Source organism: Sinohyriopsis cumingii, chromosome 19 (assembly GCF_028554795.1).
Source record: "Sinohyriopsis cumingii isolate HCF-2022 chromosome 19, ASM2855479v2, whole genome shotgun sequence".
In the NCBI taxonomy this organism is placed as follows: Eukaryota; Metazoa; Mollusca; class Bivalvia; order Unionida; family Unionidae; genus Sinohyriopsis; species Sinohyriopsis cumingii.
The window spans coordinates 30,395,653-30,415,688 of NC_142979.1; the positions used below are offsets into that span (position 1 = coordinate 30,395,653).

Sequence of the window (20,036 nt, forward strand, 5' to 3'; positions counted from 1 at the left end):
TGTCACTGCCTTCTTGGTGGTTACAGTTGCTGGGGACTATATGCCCCTCACAGACTGGTTGGATCTCGATGGTGGCTATAAGATACGATTTTGGCAGAGTGTTAAAGTCTGTTACCATCTCCTACATACATTCCCAGTGAACAAGTTCGTTATGAATGGTAAATATGGTTTTTAGACGTGTTTTAGACATGTGGGTCAAGCAGAGCATAGGTGATTGGTTTTCACTCTTCTCAACATTTTATTCTGTCCAGTCCACTCTACTGATTTAATGTTTTGAGGGGTCCTTCCATGCTGTGATACTTGTGCCACACCACCAATGGGTGGACACAAAAGTTTCTATCAGAAGTGTAGAGTTGCCGTTTATTCTAGCTGAGATCTGGAGGGCACATAATGAGACCATGCCATGCCTAACCCACTTAATAAACACTTACAGTCTGCTGTAGTGAGCTACCTCAATGCCAGGGATATAAAAAAAAAGTCTTGTGCTGGTTTTGGCTGCACCTCACCTTTTATGCTGTGATACTTGTCCTATACTGCCATAAGTAGACACAAAACTTTCTATCAGAAGCATAGAGTTACTGTTAATTGGAGCTGAGATCTGGAGGGTACATAAGGACAAGATGGCCGATCCACTCAATAAACACTTTTACTCTGCTGTAGTGAGCTACCTCAAAGCCAGTGATAAAATAAAAAAGAAAACAAAACTTTGTGCTGGTTATGGCTGTATATGCAACATGATGATAAGGTGCAGTGTTATTGTGCACACCTGCAGCCTACCTGTGAGGACTTGTGCATCTTATATAGGCAGTTATGTTCAATCAGGGAAAAATAAGATAAGAAAGTAGTATAGATGTTAACTGTCAGCTTGTGTGTGTAGACTTAAATGGCTGTATAGTGCCCATTGTTGATAGGTCAGTTAGAATAAGGCTTTTTAAATACTATCATAATTAAAATGCTGAATTTTTATTTCAAATTACAATAGATATGCAGATTTGCACAATGTTGTTGTAGCTGTATTCACCTCACAAGAGCAAAGCTATGGTCTAACCTGCTGTGACAGGCACCTTTAAAGGACAGTCCTGATTTTTTTGAGACCCAATATAAAACATTGCAAAAACATGCCAATTCTGTATTACAGCCATTTCCAGCTGGTCCCAAGAATGGTTCTGTTATAGTGTTATTTCTCTACGAGAGATGCAATAACTAACAACAAAAAGTTGGAGACAACCTTCTCTGTTGTGATAACTGCATTGTTTTGGAAGATATGTATGGTTTTTTATCTTTACAGATGACATGGCTTTGAACAAATACATGCACCCTCGCAATTGGTATAAGAAACATAAACCTAACTTCAAAGATCTAGCCATCAAGTATCCTGAATTCCACAAGTGTGCAAACCAGGATTTGGCAGGAAATGTGACTTTGAATTTTAAAGATCCTGCATCACTTCGTGCTCTGACCACTACTCTTCTACAAGAGGATTTTGGACTTCGAGTGGAATTGCCACTGGATAGACTGATACCCACTGTCCCCCAGAGGCTTAATTACATACATTGGATTGAAGACATTTTAGAAAAGAAAGGAGGTCATGCCAAAGGCATTGACATAGGTAATACAATTTCGCCATTGCACTTCACACATGAGAACCACTTTGACTGGGGAAAAATTACCCTTAATTTTTAGCTTATCTACTGTACTATGCTCATCAACCATATCCACACAGATAAAAGCATCTACATAATGTACAACATCACCAAATGTCAACCATTCTTTATTTTTAGGCCCTAGGCAACAGTTTAAAGTGGATATTGTAATGCCTTCCCTTTGGAGAGGGTGCTAACTTCATTAGTTTTTGCATTTAGCACAGGCTTTTTGCACACTGTATAAATACTCTTATACCAGGAATCATTTAACTTCGTGAAGCAATGCATGTTGATGAGTACTACACCATGACAATAGTAGGTCACTGGCTTATAGTTCATGCTTATGATTTTAGTGTATGGATGTGTGGTTCACATTTATTTCTCAAGCTCTGCTCATGCTTAAATCATCAAACTATGTTGTATGCATCTCTATTAGTACCTTGTTCTTACCACAAATAATGGTCACAGCGACTTACATTTCACATTTTTCTGGCTTAGGTTAATTCTTTGCATTGAGCTATGACCAGATAGGTTTTTTGCTGTATGTATATAGATATTGTTATATCTAGATACCCGTAAGTTGGTGAGGGAATGGATTTTTATAAGAACTACTTCTTATCATTAAAGTGGGTCACTGTACCCATATTTCATGTTTCACTGACTTAGATTAAATTTTCTTCTTTAAGTAGTATTTCTCAAGCTCTCTTCATGGTAGAATCATCAGACTAGATGCCACATGCAGATCTGTTAGTGCCATACCTTTACAATAAAAAAGGGAGCCACATTAGCTCAGTTGGGAGAGCATTGGATATGTAATCTATGAATCACAGGTTCAGTACCCACCCAAGCTACCCTTGTTGGCTACCTCAGTGAGACGTTAGGATAAGTACATGGCTATCATTTCCTTCACCTGATATAGCCAATAATGTGTTAAAAGTGCTGTTAAAACCATCCAAACAACAAAGATCATTCACATTTGAATGGCTTAGGTGAAGCTTTTGCATTTAGTACATAGCTAAATTGGTTTTTGGCACCCAGTGCGTGTATGTGTCTGTGTCTGTGTGTGTGTTTATATATATATATATATCGTTATTCACAATTATTCTCAACATAATGTAATGGTTTTTGACCATTATGTGCTTTATTTCCCTTTCACTTTTTTAAACAACAACCACAGACACTCATGCCACTTTATTTGTTTGAGACACTTTATGCAATAAACTGGATGAAAAGCATGAGAGTCAGACCTTTGTATGCATACTACACACATTTATTCATGATGCAAGATTCAACTAAATTATAGAGCAATGAAATCAGTAATCACTTTGATTCATGGAAATACGTTACGGTGGAATTTAATTATCTGGTCTGACATTTGGGTATTTTCCTTTCACACATCTATTCAAGATACAAGATTCAAATAAATTATACAGCAATAAACTGATTCACTTCATGTTGTTGTTATTGTTGTTGTTATAGGGTTTAATGCCATTTTCAGCATAAGATGGGCTATAAATGGTGGCCGGTATAAATGGTGGAGGAAGAACCCAGGAAAACCCCGGAAAGAAACAATGACCCATGAGAACCTACTGGCAAGCTTTTTCAAATACCCACATTGGCTGAGACTGAGACTCAAACCCATGCAGATAGAGGTGAGATGGCAGTGATCCGTAACGGTGAGCACTTTAGACCACTTGACCACTCAGGGCCCCTTATGGTCATGTACATTGCGAACTTTAATATTAGGTCTGACATTCAGGTATTTTTCTTGTGCGGTTGATTTTTATCCTTGCTTGCAGTCACTTATGTGTGGGGAAAAATATTGCCAACTCTCTGTATCTGTATGACTTGACTCCTACATAGTTTATTATTGCTTACTGACTGTGACAAGGTGGGGTACTTTTGAGAAGATTCTTTTGTTTTTTTTCACATGATACACAATCTTAGGCAGAAAACAACTTTATGACTTAGAATTCTAGTAGATAATGTTGACCTGACTTACTGGGACTGCAGTAGATCAAGGGAGACAACTTGTCCTTTAACTGTTTCCTACACAGAAAAGATTTGTATCCTTTAGATGGCGTCCTAACCGATGACTACCTGAAGCTAGATGTGGTATGGGGGGGGGGGATTATGTTCACCCAACGAATGCATGTAAGTTCATCAGATAAAGTTTCAGTCTTAGAAAGTGTGATATTTCAAGATAAATATAGTCATGCAATGATCACACATACATTTATAGAATTGAATAGGTGTAATATGAGGAGATAATTATTTTCGTCCAGTGATCACACAATGTATACTAGTAAAATCATGGTATGTGAAGAGAAAATGTGCTGATTCAATGACCACACACAATTAATATTAACGAAAGTGTGGTATGTGAAGAGAAATTGGACTCATTCAATGACTGCACAGAATTAATTAGAAAGGGGCCATATGTGGCGAGAAAACGTTACCAATAATCACCCAAACAAAGTTTTCTAACTGCAGTGTATCCCAACTTCAAGGCGAACTCTTACTTTTATACAACTGGGAGTTATAAACAAATCTTCTCAAAGAACAGGAATTAAATGTCACATATATCAATATTTCAAACTCATGAAAATAAACCCTAGATGAAATATTATAAGTAAAGAAATTATTATTTTAGAATATTACGAGAAATTGAAGCTCTACTTTATGTACTGGAATTACAGCATCAGCTATCTACATCTTAAAATGCTCTAAGTAACAAAATTGTTAGTGTGATAAAAAATAATTGCAAAATAAATACTAAATAAATTACAGAAGTAACTAAAATAAATTAAAGTAGATACCATGTCCTGCTATATTGCCTCTTAAACCTGGCTGTTACATGCTACTGTACACACCCAACGAATTGGGGCTTCAGATGGTCTCTTGCCTCCTTGCTTGTGCAATGGCATTCTGGCTCCCGATTCAAACTTTTCCGGGCCTTAAATACCGTATAGTTGGAATTTTGCTGGAAAACGATTTAAAGTTGGAGACTGTTGGAAAAGTGATGTTGGAGAAATTGGGAAATTTTTGGAAAATCCTAACTTGTCTTGAGACTGTAAATCTATGCAAAATTAAATATTTCCAACTAAAAAGATATATTTGTTGAAATTATCATCAGGGGAAAATACTTCATTGAAAATTTATCCCAAATCCATTGCTGAACTGCATTTTGGTAACTCGTATCACCTTCTGTACAGGTATACTATACTAGACCTATTTTGCACATGCTCAGTGAGCTATCAGTTGTAATGGCAGCGACCTAGACTCAGTGATGAATCAAATGAAACCCAGTATTTTTGTATAAGAATTGATGACATCTATTAAATATCATCTCCAGTAATCAAATATGATCTCCGCAATCGCTCCCAATCGATAAAATTTCTCTTTATCATGTTAAATTTGCAAATGCATCATTCAAATCGTTAGTAGCTCAGATGTACATGTACACATTATATATCCTGTAATCAGTTGATAGTTCCAGCAACCATTATATTTTTAACTGTAACTAATTTTCTTCCTATTTGAAAAATGCACTTGCTGAAAAACAAAACTAATTTGTGTAATGTAGTAATTCTGGTGGTCATTGATTATAATGTTTTACGAACTATCATCAGATACCGAAAATTCTGTTACAGTTATTATAAAAGCCATTAAACAGCCAGTCCCCACACCAATTTATCAAAGACCAGCATGGGTGGGATCACTATGTTAGTTTTTTTAGGTCCTTCAGTAACTTAAACATTTACTTACATTGTGATCTATGTGTGCGAACTATCAAAGGAGAGGTGTAGGTGATTGTATGCATCTCTGTTAGTACCACACCCTTACAACAAAACAAAGTCATTGTGACCTTCCTTTGAGATTTTACTGACTTTTGATTAGTTTGTTTTTTGTTGTTCCATTCAGTTCATAAGAATGTTGGCGTTTTATTGGGCTTTTTTATATTTTACATTTTACTGACTTTATTTAGGTTTTTGCATTAGTTCATGACTACACAGGTTCTGGATTTGCTTTGTACATGTACGTGTACTATTCACTTAAACTTAGTGAGTGGATTCATCTTGTTAAGTTCTACATCTTCCTTGCAAAAGAGGTATATGTGACCTATGTTTTATGATGACTGAGATGAAAGTTCTCATTTATTGGGTGCCATGAAACTTGGTAATTGAATGCATCTTTCTCGCTGCCAACCTCTTAAATTGAATAAAAGGTCACTGACCAGCAGTTTATGCTTCACTTACATAAGTTAAGTATTCATGTTTATGATGGCATTAACTCATACGTGCTAAACCTATATACATTCTACGCTGCCCAGAACACTTTTTCTGACCAATGCTATCGAAAGTTCAAATAACATGTATATTCAGTGGTAAATTTCCATATTAATGTCTGTGTGTTGTATATTGTGATAGGTTGACTGTAATTATTGTACAAGTGAATGGATATATACAAGACGTGAATGAACTGCTTATGTCTTACCTGTTGGGCCTCACCTGTAATTATTGAACAATGTTTCTACTGATGGCTGTCATTCTAAGGTTACCTGAAGCCAAAGACTTTCATTCAAGGGATGAACCATGATAAAAGTTTTTCAAGCAGATTTTAGGATGGTTAGTTGTTATGAGTGTAATGCACATGAAGGCCAGTTTATTTGGTGGAGGAAGAATGCAGGAAAAGCACAGGAAGAACCACTGACCCAGAGATGCTCCCAGGGTGTGCAATCGCATGATTCATACAAAATTTGTATGAATTTGCACACTTGGAAAGCGGTGATGCGCGAGAACTCCCACAAATTAATATCAAGTCATGCATATGAAAATGTACTCTGTACAGTATACTACTTTATTCAGCCGTTCACCCTTAAAGTACTTGTAGAAATGGTAAAAATACTGAAGTGCTTATTGCGACATGTATTTTGTTATAACTGTTGACATCTCTGGTTTCCTTGGCTTAACACAAATGGTTGTTTTTCTAAATCTGATTGGCACATTGGGTCCCATAACAAGCATTGTTTCAAAGTTTGAACCTTGCATTAAGGAAATTTTACAAATGCGTGTTTATTATACAGGCTGTCAAGAAGACCCCGAATGACTGATTGCCAGTGTTGTTAATCTAGATGATGACTTTGCTTGGAACTTGTAATGAGGGCAATTTATTTTTAAAGTCAGGAAGTATATCAGATTATATGAGCTGGGAAAGTATTAAAGGAGATGGCAGTGAGTGAATTTAAACCCCAAAAAAGGCATGAATGATGTTTAGAGTAAATTGTGTTTTTGTTGCTGTTTTGGGATTTAATGCCATTTCTCAGCACAAGATAAGCTATATATGGCAGCCAGTATAACTGGTGGAGGAAGAATCTGGGTAAACCCCGGTAAGAACCACCGACCCACAGGAAGCTACAGGTAGCTTTCCCATCTATCCATATTGACGACCTGAGACTGTAACGTGGACAGAGGTGGGATGGCAGTGATTGGTAAAAGTGAGTTTTAGACACTCAGCCATCCAGGACTCTAAAAGATGTAATAATCTTGTATATGCATTTTGACATTAAAATGTAGGTTTTGTGTTGCTTATAAATGGGAAGGCCCAGGTATTGCTTTTCTGGTATCAACAGTGTTAAGTAGCTGTGTTAAAGCTTTTGAGTGTCCTTCTTTATCTTTTACATCAGTTGCTGTAATCAACTGAAACTTTTAAGATATTTTTATACGTCGAAGGTTTGTACTCAGACAAGAGTTTCTGTCTCACTGGTTAAGCATAAAGCTAGGCTACTAGAACACCATTCAAAGGTAAAATACTGGATTACATGGAACACTTGTTCTGTTTTACAGGGACTGGGGCCAGCTGTATATACCCCCTGCTGGGCTGTAGATTGAACAATTGGCAGTTCCTGGCCTCAGAAATGGATGAACAGAACCTTCACTATGCAAAAAAGAACATAGAAGCCAATTCCTTCTCAGATAGGATTCAAGGTAAAAACATTTCTGTAAACAAAAACATAGACTGATAATTTCACTTTGGCTACACATTGTGTTTTAACAATTTGTATTACCTATCCATTTAATCTTACATGGTTGACATGGTGTTTGATATGTATGTTCAGGCTGTATTACACAATATTGCACAATAACATGGGAACTGTTCAGGTGTTTTATTTAATATCTTTTGGTTGATTTTCATAAATTCACTTTCATCAGACCTTTGAAAATCTCAGTTTATTTTGAATTCCATCCTGGAAAATGTGAAAGACGTTATGTAATAATTACATCATTTGTGTTTTCTTCCAAGTCTAGGGAATGGATGTTTCTTTATGACGGCACATATCCTTTGTGTATGTACAGAATGGTCTTGATGAGTCAGATGTGGCAAATTAAACTTTCAGCAAAAGAAAACAGGAATAGCCACATACATTCAATACTTGCTTATGAGATGAGTCCAACTGCAAACTTCACAGACCCAGATCTGTATGTTTATTTTTCTCAATGACATTTTCAAAAATATTTTTGACATAAAGATGAAATATTCGAATTCTGTTTGAATGTTCAGTTTTTAACAAAATAAACCTTTAATGACTGTTTATAGTGTAGTGATCTTTTATTTTTGACTGAAACCTTTAGCTAATTCATTTATGTAATATTTGTGTATACTGTAGTTTATATTATTGATGTAATGCCAGTAATTCAGCAGACCCATGATTAACAACAATTGACTCATGTGAGGATTATATACTGTAAACTGATCAAACTTTCATCATCTAAACAAACAGTGCTTGTATTGGTTTACTGAAGAAACATTCAAAGAGCAAATTAGGCATCATCTTTGTCTGTTCCATTGATCACATCAAAGATGGCAGCTGCCACATAGGTTTATGCTTACAGTGACATTTTGTGTTTGTAGTATGTATAAAATATTTCTATGTCTAGCCTTCCATTTATCTGTCCTTCTGTCTGGCACTTGTTGGCACATTTCATCCTCCATTTTTGATGAATTGCCATAAAACTTGGTAAATAATAAAATCATGACCTGAAGATGTGCATTTCAATAAATTGCTTTGCTCCTGCAATATTTATAGGAGTTATTGCCCTTTGTCTTGTAGCAGTGTGTCACAATCTTATTTGCAAGCTTTCTGTAACGTATTTAAACTGACTGGATAAGTCTAATGAGAGGAGGACCAAAATCCAGACCATTAAAAATCAGTGACATTATATATCACACTTGTAACTAAAGTTTATTCCATTAACCTTGGTGGATGTTTCTTTTCTGCCTGTAAGGTTCGAGTGTCACAGAACAGCATTAATTGGCATGGTTTGTAGAGGTGGGGTGAGAGATATATGCTTTTTCTTTATAAATAAAAGGTCGTGTGTAAATTATATCATTCTGTTAATCTGTTACACCTTTTATTTATTCTGCATGTTGGCCTTTAATGCCTAATCTACAATATTAATTTGTTTTTTTTGCAGTCTTGCCAAATCATGATATATTAAAAAGCAACTTCCACTGCTCCTCATAAAATCAACAACAAAAGATACATCTAGTACAGGAACGATATATTAATAGTATTAATACATTACCTGCTATTATTACATTGCTATCTCGTTTCCTGACATTAGTCCCTTGTCAAGGTGAAAATTCCCTCCTCCATGTACAATTTGGAATTCTAGAATAAAAAACAAGATACGGCATCATGGATGAGTTTTCCATGGCCTAATGTTTCCACTGACAGGGCAAGCCATAGGCCCTCCCCATTCCCACTTCAGGTTATCAAAAGAGAGGAGGGTTGCCACTCATCTCCTTCACTGAGCGTTTTGGGGGAGAGAAAAGACCAGGCACTCCTATCTTGCCAGCAGAGACATCATGAAGAACTGTCAATTATTGTGCATTCAAACAAGTTTGAGGGGATCCCATTTGAGTCAGTGCTTACTACCCAGTTAGTGTTCCCATATGCATCCCACTGTGGGCAGGTAATGGAGGACATTTGGACCTATAGAAAGACAGTACACTTTTTGCCAGTGTCCTAAACCTTCTGGGTCTTTAAGCATGATAATTCTTTCCAGATCGAAGACACTGTCCGGTACACAGCAAAAGGTCGATCTACATTCGTTTCCCCATTCAGATATGGTAAGGGGTTTTGCAGAGACTAGCATAAGGCCAAGAGGCAGCCAGACAGCAGAGGGGTTGGTAATTGTAATTCTACCACCGATTCCAATTGTTTCATCAAGTTTCACTACACCTCATTTTTCTGAGATCATGCTGGATCACAGCAAGGACTTATTTAGGGCAGCACTGCTGGAATTCTTATTTGGTAGGTTAACCCCTATGGTGGCCTCTCATGATCTGAGGGATCAACAGCACCAGTCGTTGACTGCAGTTCCAGACCTGACTAAATTGGCAAAGAATCACCCTCATCCTGAGTAGTCAGTGCATTCCCAGCACAAACACTTTAAGCAGAGGTCCCAGTGGATCTTTCAAAAAACTTCTTGCCCTTTTCTTTTGTGCTAAAGTGGGCATCCTTAATGGTCAGGTCAAGAAGTCTATGGACTACTCCCCTTCAAAAGACTGAATTTGGGAGTCATACGTAATCACTTCATTGCCCGCCAAGTCTCTCTTTTCCTGATGTTGCACTCATTACCATTCTGTGCCACTTCTCAGATGCCTGATGAAACCTTATGGATGATGCATGGGTCCTATCCATATTAAGAGATGGTTTTTGGTTTTGCTTCTTGAACTCTTCACCTCTATCAAAAACCCTCTTATATTTTCACATCAAAATCTTTAAGGGAAGAGGTGTACACCCTTCCAAAGAAGGTGACAGTATAGAGGGTGTAAAATGCGCAAAACCTAGGATTCTATTCACAGATCTTCCTGGTTTCCAAAAAGGGTGGAAATCTTTTGCCTTGTCGTTAATATTTTCCTTTTAACAAATATATTTTGGGAACAGCATTTCAAGATGGAGATGTCAGCATTTCAAGATAGATATGTCAGCATTTCAAGATGGAGATGTCAGACTCAATCAGGAACAGCATAAGGATGAATGACTGAGCAGTCTCAGTAGACCTCCAGGATGTACACCTACACATTTCCATATTTCCATAACACATGAAATTCTTGCAGTTCTGTTTGGCCAAGGAGGTTTTTCAGTTTCTGGCTCTATATTTTGACCTAGCTTCCTCACCTGGAAACTTTACTAAAATGATGGGAGCCATAGCAGTTCTTTTACAATTGTTGGGGTTTACTGTCATTCATTATTGCAGTGACTGGTTGATACACAGTTTTCACAGACATATTTCACTCAGACACCTGTCACTCTGTAGAAGGATTGTGACTCATCTGGGTTTGGTCCACAGTCACAGTCATTCTTGACTCATGTATGAGGGAATGAACTTCCTCACAGATCATGTTTCTTCTGAAAGGACAACACAGATACACTCCTTCACAAGAGTGCTCAAGAAGACTTCAGTCTGATTCTATCTGCCCTTCTTTCCCAGGAACCTTGAAACTGGCAGTAGATCTAGTTTCCCAAAGAAGACTAGGTGGTCTTTCCAGTTTCCACTGCTAGCAAATTTGAGATCACACATGGACCCCCTTTCAGATTGGATTACATTGGGATTCATATTTTATCAAAACCTCAGATGCCATATCATACAGGACAGTTGTCTGGTTAGAATTTCAATTGATGCCACAGAACCTCACTTCTTCCTGTATACCAATGCCACAGATTCAGGCTGGGACACTGGCCAAGAGCCAGAGATCATAGTCCTTAAGGGATTAAGTTTGGGGAGGACCCTTTCCTGTGCATCAACTTATAAATATGTGCTGTTTTCAAGCACTACATGGGTACATCAGTACCATAAGACAATTATGTTATGGTCATCATAACAGCACATTTAATCACTGTGTACCACAAATGATGAGGATGCACACATACCTTTATATGGCAGTTTTTTCACTTTATTTTGAATCCTCATACATCCATGTTTCTTTGGATGGTTATTATTTACACACCCTGAGAAGTACACACAGAAAAATCAATGTTAAAATTATGTGGACATGTTTCTAATGAGGTCATCTTAATAGTGTGATCCAGTACAATGTGAATTGAATGTCGTGCACTGTGATGTCATAAGGAAAGCAGCACATGTTCAAACAAATTTTTTACTACCTTGTTATTTGCTATGACTTCCTCTTTTCTTGACCCAGTTTAGTACCTGGCTACCATTCTAAAACTCCTTGGTGATCAGTAATTTTTAATTTGAAAGATATTTGATGATGTTTAAGGTGCTGAGCATTCAGAAGTCAGATTGAATAGACTTTGGTTAAACTATTTTAGTATTAAAGCTTTTAGCAACAATTAATATTTAATTTGAATAAAATATGCATAAATGACCAAACTGACATGCACTTTGGTTTATGTACAATATATAAACATTATTTCCATTATTTTATTTTACCAAAGTTTATTTCTCATTTTTTCTACAGTGAAAGCTGTAACTCAGGAGACCATGTTTATAGGCCTGGTGATGGAGGACGAGCAGTATGACTTCTCTGTGTGTAACCCTCCCTTCTTCTCTGACCATCTTGAGGCCCAGGGCATCAGCAGCTCTCGGAACGTTGATAGACCTGAGCCACACTCTATTTCCACAGCTAGTGAGGGGGAGAGCATTGCATGGGGTGGGGAGATTTCCTTTGTTATAAAAATGATTGAGGAGTCATTTCAGCTAAAAACCAAGATAAGGTAGGTTTCTTTCTTACCTTTGTAATGTCAGAAAGGCAGGGTTTACTTACTGCTGCATTCAAGAAATTCTCAGCAGCTTTACAACCAGAATCATATCTGGAGGCTTTAAAATATTTGAGTAAGAGATCTTACTTGGACAAAATTTATGACTGAGAATAGCTTTCCCATCACAGCAGTGAAATTTACTCTAAACTATATATCAGAAGTACACTACTTATTATTATTTATGTTAGTGTTTAAAATTGCCAGATTTGTTATGTATTTGATGTAAGTGTTTAATATTGCCAAATTTTTATGTAATTGATGTCAGTGTTAATATTACTAAATTTGTATGTAATTGATCTCAGTGTTTAATGTTGCCAAATTTTTACGTAATTGATGTCAGTTTAATATTGTTGTTGTTGTTGTTGTGGGGTTTAATGCCATTTTTCAGCACACGATAGGCTATACATGGCGGCCAGTATTAATGGTGGAGGAAGAACCCGGGAAAACCCCGGAAAGAACCACCGACCCTCGAGAAGCTACTGGCAAGCTTTCTCACATACCCACATTGGCTGAATCTTAGACTCGAACCGCCGCAGACAGAGGTGAGATGGCAGTGATCCGTAACGAAGAGCGCTTTAGACCACTCGGCCACTCGGGGCCCCAGTTTAATATTGACAAGTTTTCATGCAGTTGATGTTAGTGTTCAATATTAACACATTTTAATGTAATTGATGTCAGTGTTCAGTATTGACAAATTTTCATGTAATTGATGTCGATGTTCAGTATTGGCAAATTTTCAAGTAATTGATGTCAGTGTTTAATATTGACAAATTTTCATGTAACTGATGTTAGTGTTCAATATTGACAAATTTTCATGCAATTGATATCAGTGTTTAAAATTGACAAATTTTCATGTAATTGATGTCAATGTTCAATATTGACAAATTTTCATATAATTGATGTCAATGTTCAATATTGACAAATTTTCATATCATTGATGTCAATGTTCAGTATTGGCAAATTTTCATGTAATTGATGTCGGTGTTCAATATTGACAAATTTTCATGCAATTGATATCAGTGTTTAAAATTGACAAAATTTCATGTAATTGATGTCAGTGTTCAATATTGACAAATTTTCATGCAATTGATATCAGTGTTTAAAATTGACAAAATTTCATGTAATTGATGTCAGTGTCCAATATTGACAAATTTTCATGTAATTGATATCAGTGTTTAAAATTGACAAATTTTCATATAATTGATGTCAGTGTTCAATATTGACAAATTTTCATGTAATTGATATCAGTGTTCAATATTGGCAAATTTTGCTCTAATTGATGTCAGTGTTCAATATTGACAAATTTTCATGCAATTGATATCAGTGTTTAAAATTGACAAATTTTCATATAATTGATGTCAGTGTTCAATATTGACAAATTTTCATGTAATTGATATCAGTGTTTAAAATTGACAAATTTTCATGTAATTGATGTCAGTGTTTAATATTGACAAATTTTCATGTAATTGATGTCAGTGTTCAATATTGACAAATTTTCATGTAATTGATATCAGTGTTTAAAATTGACAAAATTTCATGTAATTGATGTCAGTGTTTAATATTGACAAATTTTCATGTAATTGATATCAGTGTTTAAAATTGACAAATTTTCATATAATTGATGTCAATGTTCAATATTGACAAATTTTCATGTAATTGATGTCAGTGTTCAATATTGACAAATTTTCATGTAATTGATGTCAGTGTTCAATCTTGACAAATTTTCATGTAATTGATGTCAGTGTTTAAAATTGACAAAATTTCATGTAATTGATGTCAGTGTTTAATATTGACAAATTTTCATGTAATTGATGTCAGTGTTCAATATTGACAAATTTTCATGTAATTGATATCAGTGTTTAAAATTGACAGAATTTCATGTAATTGATGTCAGTGTTTAATATTGACAGATTTTCTTGTAATTGATATCAGTGTTTAAAATTGACAAATTTTCATATAATTGATGTCAGTGTTCAATATTGACAAATTTTCATGTAATTGATATCAGTGTTTAAAATTGACAAATTTTCATATAATTTATGTCAGTGTTCAATATTGACAAATTTTCATATAATTGATGTCAGTGTTCAATATTGACAAATTTTCATGTAATTGATATCAGTGTTTAAAATTGACAAATTTTCATGTAATTGATATCAGTGTTTAAAATTGACAAATTTTCATATAATTGATGTCAGTGTTTAATATTGACAAATTTTCATGTAATTGATGTCAGTGTTCAATATTGACAAATTTTCATATAATTGATGTCAGTGTTCAATATTGACAAATTTTCTTGTAATTGATATCAGTGTTTAAAATTGACAAATTTTCATATAATTGATGTCAATGTTCCATATTGGCAAATTTTCATGTAATTGATGTCAGTGTTCCATATTGACAAATTTTCATATAATTGATGTCAATGTTCAACATTGGCAAATTTTCATGTAATTGATGTCAGTGTTCAATATTGACAAATTTTCATGTAATTGATGTCAGTGTTCAATATTGACAAATTTTCATATAATTGATATCAATGTTCAATATTGACAAATTTTCATGTAATTGATGTCAGTGTTCAATATTGGCAAATTTTGCTCTAATTGATGTCAGTGTTCAATATTGACAAATTTTCATGTAATTGATATCAGTGTTTAAAATTGACAAAATTTCATGTAATTGATGTCAGTGTTTAATATTGACAAATTTTCATGTAATTGATATCAGTGTTTAAAATTGACAAATTTTCATATAATTGATGTCAGTGTTTAAAATTGACAAATTTTCATATAATTGATGTCAGTGTTCAATATTGACAAATTTTCATGTAATTGATGTCAGTGTTCAATATTGACAAATTTTCATATAATTTATGTCAGTGTTCAATATTGACAAATTTTCATATAATTTATGTCAGTGTTCAATATTGACAAATTTTCATGTAATTGATATCAGTGTTCAATATTGACAAATTTTCATGTAATTGATGTCAGTGTTTAATATTGACAAATTTTCATGTAATTGATATCAGTGTTTAAAATTGACAAATTTTCATGTAATTGATGTCAGTGTTTAAAATTGACAAATTTTCATATAATTGATGTCAGTGTTCAATATTGACAAATTTTCATGTAATTGATGTCAGTGTTCAATATTGACAAATTTTCATGTAATTGATATCAGTGTTTAAAATTGACAAATTTTCATATAATTGATGTCAGTGTTCAATATTGGCAAATTTTCATGTAATTGATGTCAGTGTTCAATATTGGCAAATTTTCATATAATTGATGTCAGTGTTAAATATTGACAAATTTTCATGTAATTGATATCAGTGTTTAAAATTGACAAATTTTCATGTAATTGATGTCAGTGTTCAATATTGACAAATTTTCATGCAATTGATATCAGTGTTTAAAATTGACAAATTTTCATGTAATTGATGTCAGTCTTCAGTGTTGACAAAATTTCATGTAATTGATGTCAGTGTTTAATATTGACAATTTTTCATGTAAATGATCGCATTGTGCTTTTTGCCAATCATGGCAGGTTCATATTTACAGCAAGTTGTATCAAACACAGATTATTTAACTGTTGCAATTTAAGTGCAGGATAGTGTGTTTCCAGCAATGTTTTCTCCTATGTCTTCCAGATCTTGACCACCTTGTTCCCACTGGGTGCACTCTTACATTAAGCAAATATCAGAAAACATGCCTACTACTTTTCTTTGGTGCAATTTCATCCATGTTGTTGCTTGCAATCGAATCACTAAAGGCAATAAAGACTGTACGATGGCAATTAACATCCACTTTAAAAAATCATATTTGGCATTCAGAACATTCAAGGTTTGTGGTAGTCTGCCCGATTGCAGTTGTGGTCTTTGTCAGTGTAATGTATTTTTTAGGTTGAAGACACATCTGTGGTGGTGAATATTTAATTTATTTCAAAGTTGAATTATTGAGAAATGGACAGAATTTATACAAATACACACTCATTTAATAATTTAATCCCTATTTTTAAAAGAAAAATAATTCAGGAAAAAATTGGAATTATTAAAATAAATGCTGGTAGATGAGTGAATACATGAAGGTAAATGAATACAAGATCCAGAATGGAATATTCCATTTCAGGTTAATCAGATATATAAACATGGTAATGTTTTCATGAGTTACTTGAGCACTCGATAAAAACATATTTCGTAATAAAATATAAGTGTTCAAAAAAAGATAATACTACAATGCATATGACACAGTTAAGATGACAAACTGTCAAAGCAATTAAGATGGATATTTTTTTTTATTCCATTCATGAAAACCCCATTTTCATTGCTATTATATATTTCTGCTGTGTTGTTTATGGATAAATGCTTAGAAAAGTATGACCCTCACAAAAGTTGGCACAGGTGTTATCAGTCCTTGACATGTATGTGGAAGTTATGCCATATCACTAAAACAAAAAACTTGATTATATAGTGTTACATGTTTAGACTCAAATAAACAGTAACACAGAAAGAGTGAAAACAACAAGCTTTTTAAAATTTAACAAATAATTTATTTTCCTGGAAAATTCTGTAAAAATGTTTAAAAAAACGAAGAACTTACGGTTTTAGGAATCAAATCCAAAATTAATCTAAGAATAATCCACGAATTAAATTGCAAAAGTCCTAGTAATAAATGTTCTAATAATTTCAAATTCGAATCCTGATGTAAAATCCAAGATGGATGATGATGACGTATGCTGTAGTCAGTACTGTGCTTATCTACTGTTCTTGGTAGAAATACAAATAATGGCACTCCAGTGTTGGAAATCCAAATTAAATTTGTAAGCAATGTCTTTCCCTGTGTGAGCACTCTTCAGAATATTTCCAAACAAATAACAGAATTAATCCTTTTTGAATCCAAGTGATTAGAAATAACTCCAAACAAGTAATTTGAAATAACTGTAAACAGCACAACATAACACTTTAACTGCCCAACTTCTAAAAATTATTTCTCTCAAACGTTGAGTTATATGGGTTTTCCTAAACATCAACAAGGATCATGTGAAGTTTCTAGAGAGAAATATTTGTAAAATATCACGTCCCCCCAGTGGGACCCTGAGAAAACCAGTCATTTTCTCTAAATATAAAATTTTTAAAAAGTTGTTTACATCTGAAACCCCACGTAATCCCATCATGACTTTGAAAACAACCAATCATTTTAAAATAAAGATACAGCTGTTTACAACAGTTGCTACAAACTTAGACAACCAGGTCAGAATTTAGATCAACACCTGTTGTTTATAAACTAACAGTCAAGGTCAAACCTTTTCCTGCAAAAAAGTATCATCTTTGGGCTAGAAATTAGCAGTAGTCCACTAACCCGAGGCTAGCAGATTTCCTATCGGACTAGTAACTTTCATAATGTTAATAGTCCGATGGGCTACTAAGTTTCGGTTATCAAAAGTCAGCGTTTGTTTACGCCATTCCCTAATAAAGACTTGACTTAGCAGATGTTCTGTAGAATCAAAGCAGTGGCCATTGTAAACACAGTCATAAAATATTAGCATGAGAAGATGAAGTCATTTTCTGCCTTGGAAAGGTATGTTTCTATAACAAGAATCCATCCAATTTTGTGCATTTCACTTAACAGCGCAAATTATGGTCCCGTCATTAACAATGGAAGTTTGGTAATTGATCCTAATTAATCTGATAACGAATTATATGAAAAAATGACATATGACACTTTATTCACTCGACCACAGTAACAAACTACAAAGAGGTATACCACACAAAAGAACACAGCAAAAACTATTCAAACAAATTAGTTTGCATTTTTTTTTGTTTAAGGTTCTTTTTTTTTTAGCTTGCTACCCAAACTCTCCAACAGTCACAAACAGGAAACTACATATTTTACATTTCCATCGAAATAATTATAAGAATTAGATCAATTTATTATGATTACGTTATTGACACATCCTTTCCATACTACTTTTTCAATGATGATAAGAATAGTTTTTATATTTTTCCCTTACAAGAATGAACAAATAATTGAATTAACGTGGAGATATCCAAGCAGAATGCCGTACATTTGTTGGGAATTAAAATTTCTGAGCATGGACATCTAAGATTTGAAAATTTCCGCCTTATTATTAATTTCAACAATACATTGAGGTTCGATTAATTAGGAACAATTACCAAACTTACGACTTATGATACTGTAATTGGAGCTGTTAAATACAACTCGCCAAGTGTCAGATGGCTTCGTTTGATGGGAACACACCTTTTCCAAGCTGAAACTAACACTATCTTCTGATGCTAATATTTTATAACAGTGTTTACAATAGCCACTACTTTGATCATGCAGAACATCCGCTGAAGTTAAGTCTTTGTAAGGGAGAGGCCATTTAACAGTGAGAGGGGGCAAAGATGTTTTGAAACGTGTTTCTTGCTCTGATTTTCTTATATAGAGGACACTGTGCCATTCATTTTCTTGCTTTAAATAATTCGCGTCCGCTATACTGTAACATCTCGTTCAGAAGAAATGGACAAAAGACAGGGAATGGCTGAATTATCATGAGGAAAGGAATGTTATGTGGTGTAACTGGTGTACGCAATTCGCAAATACAAACACACAGAAAACATCCAGTTTTGTTTGGGTTGTTCGAACTTTAAAATTGAATCGGTAAACGTACATGAAAGCTGTGTGACACTGTTTTGTGAACAGGACTAGTAAAGATTTGGCAGGACTAGTAAATTTCTCAATATACTAGTCCTTCTGGCTACAAAGAAATTTGTGTTAAATTCGAGCCATGCATCTGTAGTGAATAAATTTACACTATAATAGCATATAATAGAATAAATTTTTAAATTAAATAAAATATATATATTAAATCAGATATACATATCAATAGAGGTTTGTAATACATTGTGGCCAATGTGAGAAAGCTTGTCAATTGCTTCCCCATCAGACAGTGCTTCTCTCCTCATATAATGAATGTATGTGTAAACTTTCATAGGTTACAGAATAAACTGCATGTTGCAATGGTAGTTGGTTGACCCTGCTTCCTTTAAATGTAACCGTTGATCTCCTAACCTAATATGTTGCCATGTTCAACTTTGTATTTGATGCTATTATTTTTTATCATAAATCTATAAATCAGAGGTGTAATAACAATACATTTATTTTTGCTTTTCAAATTTTTGTACCCTATGAAATGGGGTGACTTATTTTTTAGTATTCTTCTCTTTCCCTTCTTGCACCTCCTCCCATCCCCTCCTATTTTGCTTGCTTGGTGGGTCATCCTTTTTTCAGTTTTTATAAGGGTCTGTGATGATTTGATCACCTGTAATATGCTTGGAGAACAATTAAAATAGACACTAGAGTCTACTCAGAAAGCTTCCTGGTTTGAAACAGTATAATTGGTTCATCCCCAGTCTTGGCACTTTCTTAATTTAGAAATTAAAAAAACAGAAAAGATTTGCCCTTTTTCAGTTTCACAATTTGGAATTGTATACTACTAAAAAATCCAGATTTTTACCTGAAATAACCTTGCAGTCAACGCGCTTCTACATTAGAGGCTGGTCAGCTCGTTATAGTTTTTACATCAGACATAATAGC

At 34.4% G+C, this 20,036-nt stretch overlaps 1 protein-coding gene across 2 annotated transcripts in view; it reads left to right on the plus strand.

Moving 5' to 3' along the window:
* The window catches only part of LOC149775368 (RNA N(6)-adenosine-methyltransferase mettl16-like), a 55,987-nt gene that overhangs the window by 16,413 nt on the left and 19,538 nt on the right, over window positions 1-20,036 (plus strand). Inside the window, exons 2-4 of one of the 2 annotated variants that reach the window (XM_089943161.1) lie at window positions 1,289-1,609; window positions 7,490-7,630; window positions 12,135-12,390. In XM_089943161.1, the coding sequence (XP_089799287.1) occupies window positions 1,294-1,609; window positions 7,490-7,630; window positions 12,135-12,390 (713 nt within the window). In that variant the 5' untranslated portion in view covers window positions 1,289-1,293. The remainder of the gene's footprint in view (window positions 1-1,288; window positions 1,610-7,489; window positions 7,631-12,134; window positions 12,391-20,036) is intronic. The other variant, XM_089943162.1, reaches the window with a different exon arrangement.